Source organism: Ahaetulla prasina, chromosome 2 (genome assembly GCF_028640845.1).
Source record: "Ahaetulla prasina isolate Xishuangbanna chromosome 2, ASM2864084v1, whole genome shotgun sequence".
NCBI lineage: Eukaryota > Metazoa > Chordata > Lepidosauria > Squamata > Colubridae > Ahaetulla > Ahaetulla prasina.
The window spans coordinates 196,333,171-196,346,574 of NC_080540.1; the positions used below are offsets into that span (position 1 = coordinate 196,333,171).

Genomic DNA, 13,404 nt, shown 5'->3' on the forward strand with positions numbered 1-13,404 from the left:
TTAGGTATGCAATTTATTCCTTGCTTCAGTCCAAGTGGATTCTTAGGATGATGTCAAATTATTAAAACTAAATATTGTACTGTATGTACATATAAAACAACGAATGTATATAGGCCTGTCTCCAAACACAAGATCCACAAGAGGTAACTTTATTAATTCTATCTTTACATATATAATAAGAAACACATTAGAAAATGCATGCACTCACACACAGTTACCTGGTGTCAAGTCTGAATTCAGCAAGTTTAGCTCTCAGCTCATCTCTACTCATTCTATTGATGTAACCATTTGTCAGAGAAATCTCTTTGTAGATTGGATCGCTGAAATCACTTGAATTAGATTTTGTATTATTTTCTTCTTGAAAATCAAATTTGCAGCACTGCTTACTCTGACAGAAAGTCTATATGATGAGAAAAAAAGCTGTGATAGTTTTGTCTTTATCTTCAAGTTTGAATAATAATCTTATTCAACATTATCCAGAAACTGGATAATTGTCCAAAGGCAGGAATGATCATAGTATTACATTGAAAAAGCCCTCACATATACTGAGAGGTGTAATTTATTCACTTCTAACATCCAACTTTTGAAATGCATTCTTTTAAAGAAGGGAACCTGTTACTGTAATTGTTATGTGAGTCTAATCTTGTTCATGGTCCATCAATTAGTCAAATTTCCTACTTGGTCATCAACATGGCACCATGTGGTTGAGCATAACTCCCAGTTAAGGAATTTAGTAACATTTCAGAACTGGCCCAAAGGCAATAACTATTTTATTTTAAATTTTAGAATTGGGAATAACACAACAGCAGTGCCCAGGGGACAATTGAAAGCAGTTTTCCACTTGTCTCTTTCCTTATTGCGCACTCTGTAGTAAGCCTCTCGTAAGTCCAATTTGGTGAAAAACTTTCCCTTTGACAAATGGGCCAGCTTATCCTTCATAAGTTGTATAGGATACACATTTTCTACACACACCGCATTCTATAGATTTCTATAGTCCACTATTAGACAAAAGGAACCACCTGTTGTGACCCAGGTTCCCGGACTCAGAGTCCTGGAGGATGATCAAGAAATTGAGGAAGAGGAACTGGCAAGACCTGCTTCCCCTGGGCCCTCTCCCTCCCTGGCACCCACCCAGGAGGAGGAGGGGCTGGCAAGGCCTGATTCCCCCGGGCCTTCTTCTGATTTGGCAACGCCCCAAGAACAATCTTGGCTTGATGCAAGACTGCGCAGACATGACCGGCGCACACAGCAGAGGCGGCGTTGGGACAAAGTCAAAGAATGATGAGTCACGGAGTGACACCCACAGGGGCTATAAAGCAAGAGGCGGAACTTCCTGGCTTTTTGTCTTGGACAAAGTAATGAATTTGCGCGGGCAAACTGTATCATGGATAGAAGAATCTGTGAGTGAATCGTGCTTTATCTATAATTTTCTGGTTATCTCCAGGGATTTTGGCAGGCGTATGGGGAGACATCTCTGTGCCAGAAGGAATTCAGCCAAATGTAAATAAATTGGGAAAAGGCCTTTGACTGACTCTTTGTTGGGAGTATTGGGGGAGGGAAACAGAACACCATCCTTCTTTTCCTGGAACACCACCGGAGCCGCTACCCGAGGCCTGGCCGGTTGAATGAATCCTCGCTCCAAATTTTTGTCTATAAAGTTCTGCAATTCTCCCAATTCTTTCTGTGTCATGGGGTAAGCTTTTGGTTTCGGGAGCTTTACCCCCGGAAGGATTTCAATACCACAGTCCGTAGACCTATGGGGGGGGGGGTAGCATGTCAGAGGCCTTCTCACTAAAGACCTCCTGAAGGTCCCAGTACTCCTTGGGAATCTTTTCCTCCCTCTTCAGCTGCTCTGTCACCGATCCCAATAGTTTGGCGGATACAGGTACCCCTCCTTTGGCAACCCTTTTGCCAAACCTTCTGCGACTTGGAGCGGAATCGTAGTACCCCCGTTTTCCAATTTATTCACGGGTTCCACTTCCGGAGCCAAGACAGTCCCAGCAGGACAGGCTGATCCATCCCCTGTGTCACGATAAAGTTCAAGATCTCTCGGTGGTCTCCTATGATCATCTCTTATTAGTTCCGTTATAAAATGGGCAGGGCCTCCCCCTGCCACTGACCCATCTAACTGGCAAAAGGTTATGGGCCTACTTAAGAGTTTTTAATTTTAGTTCCATTTTCTCCACCACCTCATGGTTGATGACACACCTGGTACACCCTGAGTCTAAGAGGGCTAGCATTTCCCCCTGTGTTCCCGAGGATGGGACATGCAGTTTATCTGGGATAGTCAGGGGCCCCCCACTTCCAACTTACTAGATGATCTTCATCGGAATCGGATGCAGACTCACTGTCATCGGAACTGGTTGGAGTCCCCAGCTCCTCCTTAGTGGGAGGAGAGGTCTTGACGACGTACGCTCCCCTTTTTGCGACCTCTCGAGTTTTGGCTGCCGGCTTCACAGCTCCTTTTCCACCACCAGGGGTCATCTTCGGAACCAACTTGACCACGCAGTCGGCTGCTTTATGGCCTTCCTTTCCACATCTGAAACACACCGTGGATCTCTGCTTCCCGCCTACAGCTGCAGCAGGGCGCTTTGGGGGCCCTTTCTGGGACTGGGATGGGGTCTGCTTCCAGGAATGGCCACCTAGGTTGCGATCCTTGGCCAATTCAATCTCCATCTCTGCTGCCAGGGTAAACCAACCATACAGGGTAGTGGGGGACGCTCGCGCCCGGCACAGTGCGTATACGTCTCCATTTAGGCCATCCTTGTAATAATCCAATAGAGCCACTTCCGACCACCCTCTCATGTGGGGCACCAGATCACAAAACTCTTGGTTGTATTCGGCCACTGGTCTTCTCCCCTGCTTGATGGATTTCATCCGGATCCTGGCTTTCTGATCAGCCAAAGGGTCCTCAAATCTCGCTCTTAGGGCGGCCATAAAATGGTCATAATTTCTCAGTAGTGGAGAGTTCTCATTGTGTAGGGACACAAACCAGTTGGCTGCCATTCCTCCCAAAACTTGAGTCACGCTCCTCACTCGAGCTGCATCAGACCAATAGTCCTCACCCCAGTCCTCCATGTGATTACACACCAGGGCTAAGAAATGTCCAAGTTCCTTTGGATCTCCATTAAATTTCCGAGGTAGGAGGGGGATTTTTGGCTTTTTCCTCCTGCGTGGCAACATCTGAGCAGCAGAGGGCCTCCAGCCTCTATCAGAATCTGAGGGCCCAGGGGATCGTATTTGTTGCTCCCGGTCTCCTGGGATCTCTTTGCCATAAGCCTCCCCTCCAGTAGCCCCTGAGCCTGGCTCTTCTTCCCCCAGCCCCAAGGTGATCTGGGTGGATATCTCATACCTTTCACGAGCCTGTCGTCTCTGGATCACGTCTTTATAAAGTCTAACAGCCTCGGCAATTTGTAAATCGTCCTTGATTCTCTCTTCCTGCTGCCAGGTAGAAAGTCCTTCCTTTCGTTTTCTTTTTGTAACACCAGGAGGAAGCTCCCCCAGTTCTGGTGGTTTGCCAACTCCAATGGACCATTTGGGTTTCTCACGTTCTTCTTCTATTTTCAGTTTCTCCAGCCAGACTGCTGAATCTCCTTCAAGCTGAGAAGTGTGCGATGCGGCAGCTGCCCCCATCTCTTCCACTCCGCATTCCAGGTCAGACATTCTTGTCTGGTGTTATCTTGTCAGCCCCCTTGGTAGTTTCCTGGATGGCTGATAACGAATGAGAACTTGCTTAATGTCAGGCGTGCCTCCGTTCAAAACCCAAGAAAGAAAACCCCCAACTCCATGGTTATAGAGAAAGGTACTTTTACTGAGTATGAACTGAATGCAACGAAAGAAAAGCAAGTTCTGAATAGTAGGCGTGACTTACACATACATCCCCCCTCATACATCCCTCCTCCCTCCAAAGGTCAAACAGTCTAGTCCAATCCATTTCTCCTCAGGTTTCACGTGGTGTTCTTCTTCCGATGGTTTCCACTTGTCTGGTATGCAAAATCCGTTGGTATCAGCGCGCTCTTGGAATTTGAATCCGTGGGTTTCATTTCAGACTTAAACTCCTCCCCTCCACTATGGCAGCTGAAGTAGCCTTAAAGGAACATTACCCAATTCCCAATACTTAACACTAAGGCATCAATATAACAATTAACTAAGCAGTAAAACACTTAACTAAGTAATAAAACAATCAAGACAGTATGGGGAGGCTGACAATAGGCATCTGTGTTTAACTTGCTACATTCCTTCTTTACAGTATTTTTTACAGGTTCTTATATTCTTTTTTTTTTTTGAAGATAGGTAAGCTTAAAGGCTTGTTGATCAGAAGGTTGGCTGTTCAAGCCCCATGTACTGCGTGACGGGGTGAGCTCCTATTCTTGCCCCAGGTCTTGCCAACCTAGCAGTTCAAAGAATGCAAATGCAAGTAGATAAATAAGTACCACTTTGATGGGAAGGCAACATCATTCTGTGTGCCTTGGTGTATAGTCATGCTGGCCATATGACCACAAAAGCATTTTCACACAACACCGGCTCCCTCGGCCAGGATAAGCACCACCTAGAGTTGGACACAACTGGGCAGGGGAAACCTTTACCTTTTTAAAACTTAAAGTCATCAGATAAATACCAGCAAAGGAAATTGTGGAAATTGTGGAAACTATAGTAGAACACCCTGATGCATTTTAGAGGTCAACAGTTAATAGGGAAATATGGTTGATACAATTTAAAAGTTACAGACTCTTATGAAAAAGTTTTCTCAAGTATGACTTTGAAGAAAGTAAACCACTGTATGCTTGTGGATTGGGTAAAGGCCAGGCTTAGCTCCATATAAAAAATAATTCAATGGTAGGGGAAGGAGCCAGTAACCCTGAGGATGCATTGGAATATCAATGGAAAAGCATGAAGAGTTTTTCAAGGGTAGAAAAACAAGAAGGAAGAATGTACAGAGGCAGACTTATCCTTTTCTAAAATCCAAGATGGCCTTGAGTAGAATGGAGTATGGTGAAGCAAGAGTGACTGCAGCTGGGACCGGGCTGGGCTGATTGTGACTTTCCAGATTAGCAAGAAACCCCCTTTACCCAGTGGTGGGATTCAAGTAATTTAACAACCGGTTCTCTGCCCTAATGATTTCTTCCAACAACCTGTTTGCCAAACTGCTCACAAAGTTAACAACTGGTTCTCCCGAAGTGGTGCGAACTGGCTGAATCCCACCACTGCCTTTACCCTGTGCTGATGAGCTAGGTTGGGGCTGGAGATCATATTGTGCTGCATCTTAGGAACTTCTTGCAGCCCCTCCAGCTGTGGCACACCAAGAAGCCCCTTTGTGCCTCTTAAGGTAAAATGGCTTTCTGCTGTGCTGCAAGGTTGGTTGAAGCTTCCAGGAACACCCATGGTTTCACGCTGCAGGTGTGGAGCTTCTTACAGCCAGAGATGTGGTGCACCAAGCCCCTATATTCCTTCCCTAGTGTGCACTTTCACACACACCTCCTCTTTCCCTGGCCTTCCTAAACTTGCTCCACACTGCAGCACACCCCCAACTCATGTGCGGGCTGTACTGGGCCTTCCCTACAGCACCTGTACAGCCCTTACCTGGGACTCCCACCAGAGCCGTGGTGGTAGAATGGTTAGACTGCAGTACTGCAGGCTAACTCTGCATTCCACTGCCAGAAGTTTGATCCTGACTGGCTCAAGTTTGATTCAGCCTTCCATAGTTGGTAAAATGAGGACCCAGGCTGTTGGAGGCAATGTGTGGCTCTGAAAACCACATAAGGCTGTAAAGCACTGAGAAACAATATATAAGTCTAAGTGCTATTGCTATTTCCAACTTAACGGCCCATGCATCTGGAATTACAATTACAACTGGGATTGCCAAGACTGCAATTGCTAAGTAATATGCGTCACTAAGCAAAATACATTCCAGTCCCAATAGTGGTGAACTACGTGCCGCACCCGTAGCACTGCAAAATTTCTTGGGTATTTCCAGGTAACACAAACAGCTTGCCTCACCGTCGTTTTTACTAACAGTCCAAGCAAGCTATTGTCATCTTGTCTGCCCATGCTATTTTTTTTTTTAAAAAATCCATAAAGACGTTAAACATGATTTCACCCTTTAATTAGTAACACTACCCACCCCTATCCCGCCTCTGGAAGTGTTCCGAGGTTGGGCTTGTTTTAACACCGATTCCTCCTTTGGGTAGTGATCCATCTTGGTTAGATGCAAAACCCAACTGGAAAGACGAAACTCAATGGGCTACCAAAAAAAAACCCACTCAAACCACCTTCTATAAGCGCAAGGCTTCTCCAAAGGCCGCCGGGCTCTCTCTCGTGCAATCGCAAAAAAGAGGACCCCGATTCACCGGGAAGCCACGAGCGCTTTCCCGCCACGGTCCAATGGCTCTCAGTCTCTCGCGCCGCCTGCCCCTCCTCCGGCGAGGGCGGAGCTCTGAGCCCTTCGACCGATGACGGAAGGAGCTTTCCAGCCGGGATGGTTGGTGTTCTGGGCGCCAAGCGGCTAGCTAGCCTGATGGCAAAGCTGCGCAGCCGCGAAGGGACACTCACCGAGGCCTGGCTGGCTTCCGCGTTCTCCTCCGCGGTGCGGTCTCGTCGCGGCATATTCTCCTTCTGCGCCTCCATTTGGCGGCGGTCTCTGAGTTCCTCGAGCTCCTGCAAAGGGGAGGGGGGGGAGAGAGGAGGGAAGGCGCCAACGCCCACCTTTGTGGGTTTTTTTTTTCCCAATCGGACAAAACACCGCACTGGATTGGGTGACGTCAGGACGCCCCTCGCTCTCCCTCAATGGTGGATGAGAGGCGGGGTCCAGAGTGGGAACGCCTCTCGCAAGGATGGGGCGGCACTGTAATGTGACGTCAGGGCCCGCCGGAAAATAACGAACGCGGCTCGCTGTCGGTTCGTCGCTTTGGGAACTGAGCGGAAGACGCGGCCTCCCAGGCTTTTACTTCGGTAATTGCGCGGGAAGGGCCTGGCAGGCCGATTCGGGCCGAAAAGTTCCTCTGATTCGCTGCTTTCCGAAGTCTTTGCCAAGGAACCGCGGAAACTCCCGGGGGCGGACAGCCGATTCCGCTGCGAACGTGGCAAAATCAGATTCTTGTTAAGCAAGGATGAAAGAAGGATTAAAAAAAAAAAATCCAGAATTTTATTCCTCAGTCTTGACCTCTGGAGCGTTCACACTGGGGATTAAGGGCACGAGGCTGGTCTCTGCCTCTCAAAACGTTACGAGAAAGCTGGAGCAATATCCGGCTGCAGCACTATATTCCTTATTAGGAAAAGATAGCCATTTGGAACTTATCTAGCTAGGAAGCAAATTATAGTTAAGATTTCGATCCTGGGCACCCTTCTGGGCAAATGCATATAGGGATTCGAATGAAATCAGGCCTGCTGTAGAAAAATTAGCACTTCTGGGTTATTTTAGACTAGAATAGAATAGAATTCTTTTTAATTGGCCAAGTGTGATTGGACACACAAGGAATTTGTCTTGGTGCATATGCTCTCAGTGTACATAAAAGAAAAGATATGTTCATCAAGGATTATAAGGTACAACGCTGAATGATAGTCATAGGGTACAAATAAGCAATCAGGAAACAATATCAGTATAAATCGTAAGGATACAAGCAACAAAGTTACAGTCATAAGTGGAAGGAGATGGGTGGTGGGAACGATGAGAAGATTAATAGTAGTGCAGACTTAGTAAATAGTTTGTTGAGGGAATTATTTGTTTAGCAGAATGATGGTGTTGGGGGGGGACTTCTTGTGTCTAGTAGTTGTTCTGGTGTGCAGTGCTCTATAGCATCGTTTTGAGGGTAGGAGTTGAAACAGTTGTCCAGGATGTGAGGCCTCTGCAAATATTTTCACAGCCCTCTTTTTGACTTGTGCAGTATACAGGTCCTCAATGGAAGGCAGGTTGGTAGCCATTGTTTTTTCTGCAGTTCTAATGATCCTCTGAAGTCTGTGTCTTTCTTGTTGGGTTGCAGAACCAAACCAGTTATAGAAGTGCAGGTGACAGACTCAATAATTCCTCTGTAGAACTGTATCAGCAGCACCTTGGGCAGTTTGAGCTTTCTGACTTGGCGCAGAATTTAATGCCATCAGGAATTCTTTAGTTGTCAATCAAGCTGCAGTCTGGGTAAAAGGCACAAGTTCGGTCTCTGTCCTGATGTTTCTGAAATTCTGCTTTCTTGAATTCCTACAGTGATATTTACAGCAAGCTGCAAAAAGAAGATCTGGTTGCATCAGTTTTCTGTTTTGGGGTTTTCTTTATGGTTCTTTTGCTGGCAAGCACTGTATTAGTAGCAGAAACATTTCCATTTTGGGATGCTATTCTTTCTTGCTGATTTTTCCAGATTGTCTTTTCATCTGGCAACAGATTAAATGATCCTTGTTAACTTTGAAAACTCAGTGGAATTCAAGTCGATGTACACAGTACAAAAATATCAGTATGGGTAAAAATTCTTTATCTTGAGATAAAGAATTTATTAGGTTAAAAAACTTACTAATTTATTAATATCTGTTAACTTCAGTGTGTGAAATTTGGCATTTTGTAGAATGAGAAAAATATAGAAAGCCAAAATTGGGACATCAAAGTATGAAACATTTCATATTTCACACATTTCCTGGGTATGCTATGCAATGCCAAAAGGCAAACCAAAGTATAATCAAATATCTCGGTAGTGATGTTTCTATTGTGATGTGGTGAGGTGCGTGGTGTCGGTGTATGAAAATAGGCATTTTGTAGAATGCCTGGGAAATCCGCAGTACCCTGATGGTGAATCTATGGCATGCGTACCAGAAGTGGTACGCAGAGCCATCTAGGCATGCCAGCCATCGCCCATTGCTCTTTCAGGTTCCGGTGCGTATGTGGCCGGCCAACTGGTCTTTGCGCGTATAGGGGATTGCAGGAAACTAGAACAGCTCCCTGGTGTGCATGCGTGCGCCGGGAAGCTGAGGTTCCGGTTTCCGGCATAGGCATGCATGCCGGCCAGCTGATCTTTGCATGTGTGCCAGAAGACCAGGTGACCAGTGCGCATGCCGGAAACTCAGCTTCCCAGCGTGTGCATGCACACCGGGAACTGCTCTTCCGGTTTCCAGCGCTCCACGTACACACTAGGGAGCTTCTTTTCTAGTTTCTGGCATGTGGGCGCGCTCCCATTTCTGCATTCTGCCAAAAAGGTTCACCAACACTACTATAGAATGTCAAAAATGGGACATTAAAGTATGAAATGTTTAATATTGTGCTCCTTTCCTAAGCATTTTATGCACTGGCAGTTTCTCACACTTCCATGGCTCTCATTTCATACTTTGCCTAAATAGTTCTTTTCATTCTGTATAATGCCTAGGTGTTATATACAATACCTAGGGACAATATACAACATTAAAATAACAGACATTCCATGCTTTTCCTACAAACCTCACGTATTCTATAGATTCCTAAGCATTTTACTGTTACACAACAACTATAAAGTTTTAAACAATTCCTAATGGCGTTTTCCCAGTGAAATGAGATTCTTTTCTTATCTTCTATTATTCATTTACACCAGAGAGCTTAGAATTATTTTCATATTAGTCTTATGCAGCACAGTTTCATTTTCTAAATTTGGCATTGATTAGGCTACTAAAATGCATGGGTGAAACCTATTCTTATAGATAGATCATTTTAATAATATATATTTTCAAAACAATATGATGAATAAATATTACTTAAATAGTTTTTGCATTGGATTTTATATATATATTAACATAGCTTACCTGGTTTGAATGTTTCCTTAGAAAAAGATGATTTCTTCCTGATAGGCCATGACTGTATGCCTGGATAATGAAAGTTCTTAAAGAAAATATGAGACTACATTTTAAATGAGATTTTAAATAATACATATAATCTAACCAAAAAAGTGAGGAGGATTTAATACAGAATTGAAAGACTTTATTATTTTTTGTTGCATTATCTAGGGCACAATTAAATACAAGATCTAGCACAAAAAACAAATCATAGGAAGTACTGAGATATAGTTGCAGTGTGTATTGTTTGATAATTGTCTTGTGCTTTTTCTCATTTTGACATATTTAGACTAAAATCAGCTTTTGAATTCATCAGTTTATAATTGCTTCTCAAAGAGTGTCACTTACTTTTGAATGTTTATCAAAAAATCTGCTTTTGGCTTCAGAGTGGCAGTATAAATACCTGTAGGAAAAGCAGATAGACTGTTGGCTCCAAGAATCAATTTACAATTGCTAATGGCTAAGGATTCTACAGTTAAATAAAAAAGTAACAAGGAAAGTTAGCAACCTTGATGAGTATCGTGCTATAACTCAAATGAATCTGAAATCAATTGATTTGTTATAACTTGTACATTGGATTGTTGATAATAAGCTTTCATATATTTAATAAAATTTCACTCATTACTTGCTTAAGGAAATTAAATTGGACCATATCCAAAGTGCAGCAAGATCAGTTTTGTTTTGAAGATGATAACAGTTTCAAATTATACAGTGTTTTTCAAATAAATCTTAAGGGGACAAATTATGTAAGATGAGGTCCACAGTTCCCTGGCCAAGAAAGCAATTAATATCCTTGTATCAACATTAATTAATGACATAGTTCTATAATTTGTACAGAATCATTGCCAGATTTTAAAATAAAGGATTAGTGAATTTGACAGCTTAAATACTTTATGACCTTTCAGTTGGCATAAAAATATTCCCATGGAGGGAACAATAGCCAACATTTTCTCATAAGAACCATAATACGCAATACTTTGTTTTAAATAAAGAGTCATTTTTATAGATACCTCTGGAGGTAGGAATTCACCTTGAAAGGCATATAAAGTTTCTTTCCTCCTTTAGGAAACCATCGGATGGATGTGTCCACTCCAAATCCAATGTGTCCTTGAGCTCCTGAAGAAATCGGCATTTCTGCCTCAATGAAAAATAACAGAAAATTAACAAAATCTGCCCATGCAAAGCTTATTAGGCCTTTTTACCTGTTGGATTTATAAACCAGAGCTCCCATAGTGAAATACCTTGAAGGGAGTCTTCGTTTTTTTGGCCACCTTGAATATAAATATTGTTTGTCACAGTAGCCATGGAAGCAGTACCGTATGACCTATTCATAAAACAAGGAAGCCCTGACAAATACATTTCAATCTAGAAACCCTGAATCTATATCATTTTCCTCTTTGAATTCTGCTTGGGAGGAAAGCCAGCCAAACTGACACTGTATAAATCCCTCTGAATATTTTTCCTCCTAAAAATGTGCATCAGAGTGGAGTTTCATGGCAACAGTGCAGTAAGACGAAAGTAGAATTTACTTGAATGGGTAATCTGTCAGCACATTTGCATTTGACTGTGAAGCATTGGTACATAAAGCACATTACATGCTAACAGAAATATAACCTGATTATAAAAATAACCTTGGTCATGTCTCGGCAGTTTCACTTGTCCCATTTCCTTTTTATTTGTTTATCTGACTTTTTAAAAATATTCATGTCCCTTGGCAGTACGTCAGAGAAATCTCATGCCCTTCCACAAGCAATTAGAAGGGCCCATTTCTATAAACATAACCGAGTGGGAAAACTTTCTTTTGCAGGTCTGTAGGAAGCCACTTGGTGCATAATGGGGAGCAAAGGCTTATTTATATGTATAGGGGTCATAGAATCATAGAGCTGGAAGAGACCCTAGGAAATCTAGTTCAACATCTTGCCCAAGGCAAGAGACCTTAATTGCATCCAGGATAAATGACTATCCAGTCATTTACATCTGCCAAATATCCATTACATTTGAAGGGCTTCTAGATTGTGAGGCGCTGGAAATCCAGTATAACTGACCCCATTGTCTGTAGGGTAAATTTGGTGTTTGAGTAGTTTACGCTGGGATGCTGAAGATGGCATTTTGCATAATGCTCAGCATATGGCTTCTTATACAGACATGCAAACATACATGGTTGTCTGTGATGCTTTAACCAGATTCTTAGGCTCATCTTGTAGATCAAACCTGAAACTACTGCCATTTTATTTTTACAGAAACCAAAATCCATGACTTCCAACAAGATTTTGTTTCCAATTCTGATTTCTGCCAACTCAAAATAGCATCCACACCTTAAATTCAGACAAGTCTGAATTTTCCCACCCTGCCCTACCCTGTTAGAATAGCCTTGTGATGGCGAACCTACGGCATGTGTGCCACAGGTGGCACGTGGAGCCATTTCTGCGGGCATGTGAGCCGTTGCCTTAGGTCAGTTCCACCATGCATGTGCACGCACCTCCCGCCGGCCAGCTGACTTTCACGCACGCATGCCCATGCTGCTCCGCCCCCCCCCCCCAGGAGTCTCCACGCAGCTCGTTTTGGATGCCAAGTAAGTACAGGGCTCGCACGGCGGCTCTAGGAGGGCGAAAAATGGGCCATTTCCAGAAACGGGCCATTTCCGGCCTCCAGAGGCTTCAGGGAGGCCTGCTAAGCCCAAAATGGGTCACGGGGGGTTGCACACGCATGTGCAGGAGGCAGGGCGTGCATGGGGGGCATTGCATTATGGGTGTGGGCATGCGCGCGTGCACTATTGTGCGTGCACGTGCACTTTTGGTACCTGAGGAAAAAAAGGTTAGCCATTACTGGGATAGCCATTACATTGCAGATACAGTCGAGCATCTAATTTCCCCACCCCAGCTTTCCCCAGACACATATATACATGTTTAATGCTGTACAGTCTTCATCAGTGGGAGCAGTGTTAAATATGATTCTTCAGAATGTATCCTTCATGCCTTACTACACAACGTGCAACATGGCCTGGTGTCCAGGGGTCTGTATAGGCATTTTAATGGTATTCATCTCCATTTTTACAAGTGGTTTTTTTTTCTCAGTTCTATCCCACAATATAGCTTTTTGAAAGAGACTAATTGGAAACTATCAGATAAATGCACGCATGCCCACCCAGCATGTATTGAGAAGCCTTTATTAAGCAGCAAGAAAGAAATAGAACTGAGAAAGAACCTGAAGTGGAACCAAAAACCAAACAAACAAGAAACAATCTGAAGCGGAATGATATCTTCTTTGGAATGAAATCTAGAGATGGAAAATATTGCTGTATGAAGAGTGATAATGCTGGTTTCCTTAGCAATATGTTTGTACTTTGTTTAGAGAAATACAATAAGGTTGTTGATATCAGCAAACTCTTTAAATATATGATTTTTTAAAAAAAGCAGTTACTGGCTACTACTAAATATGGTCCACAGGTATAATCGGGGTGAAATTCTCCTGGTTTGGACCGGACTGGCTGATCTGGTAGCGATGTCAGCAGGTTGTTCGGAGAACCGGTAGCAAAAATCCCTGCCCCACCCCCATGCCCACCCAATCATCCGGCCGTTCGTTTGCCGCTTCTTTTAAAAAATGCTTTTAAACGGTAAAAAAAAGGCT

At 43.7% G+C, this 13,404-nt stretch overlaps 2 protein-coding genes across 9 annotated transcripts in view; both read right to left on the reverse strand.

Moving 5' to 3' along the window:
- Positions 1 to 6,779, reverse strand: part of ERI1 (exoribonuclease 1) — a 65,872-nt gene extending 59,093 nt beyond the window's left edge. For 2 of the 7 annotated variants that reach the window (XR_009153291.1, XR_009153292.1), the window contains exons 1-3: positions 6,550 to 6,685; positions 2,314 to 3,711; positions 219 to 400 (exon numbers count right to left, since the gene is read on the reverse strand). Coding sequence is in view for 4 of the 7 variants with exons in the window: in XM_058167637.1 (XP_058023620.1) it covers positions 219 to 400; positions 2,314 to 3,663 (1,532 nt within the window). In the remaining 3 variants the exon portion in view is untranslated. Of the gene's footprint in view, positions 1 to 218; positions 401 to 2,313; positions 3,712 to 6,269; positions 6,526 to 6,549 lie in introns of those variants that run through there. The other 5 variants (XM_058167637.1, XM_058167638.1, XM_058167640.1 and 2 more) reach the window with 5 other exon arrangements.
- Positions 6,780 to 8,296: 1,517 nt separating this feature from the next.
- The window catches only part of MFHAS1 (multifunctional ROCO family signaling regulator 1), a 43,051-nt gene continuing 37,943 nt past the window's right edge, over positions 8,297 to 13,404 (reverse strand). The window contains exons 2-5 of one of the 2 annotated variants that reach the window (XM_058167632.1): positions 10,808 to 10,911; positions 10,126 to 10,180; positions 9,748 to 9,823; positions 8,297 to 8,358 (exon numbers count right to left, since the gene is read on the reverse strand). In XM_058167632.1, coding sequence (XP_058023615.1) covers positions 10,160 to 10,180; positions 10,808 to 10,911 — 125 coding nt within the window. In that variant the 3' untranslated portion in view covers positions 8,297 to 8,358; positions 9,748 to 9,823; positions 10,126 to 10,159. Of the gene's footprint in view, positions 8,359 to 9,747; positions 9,824 to 10,125; positions 10,181 to 10,792; positions 10,912 to 13,404 lie in introns of those variants that run through there. The other variant, XM_058167631.1, reaches the window with a different exon arrangement.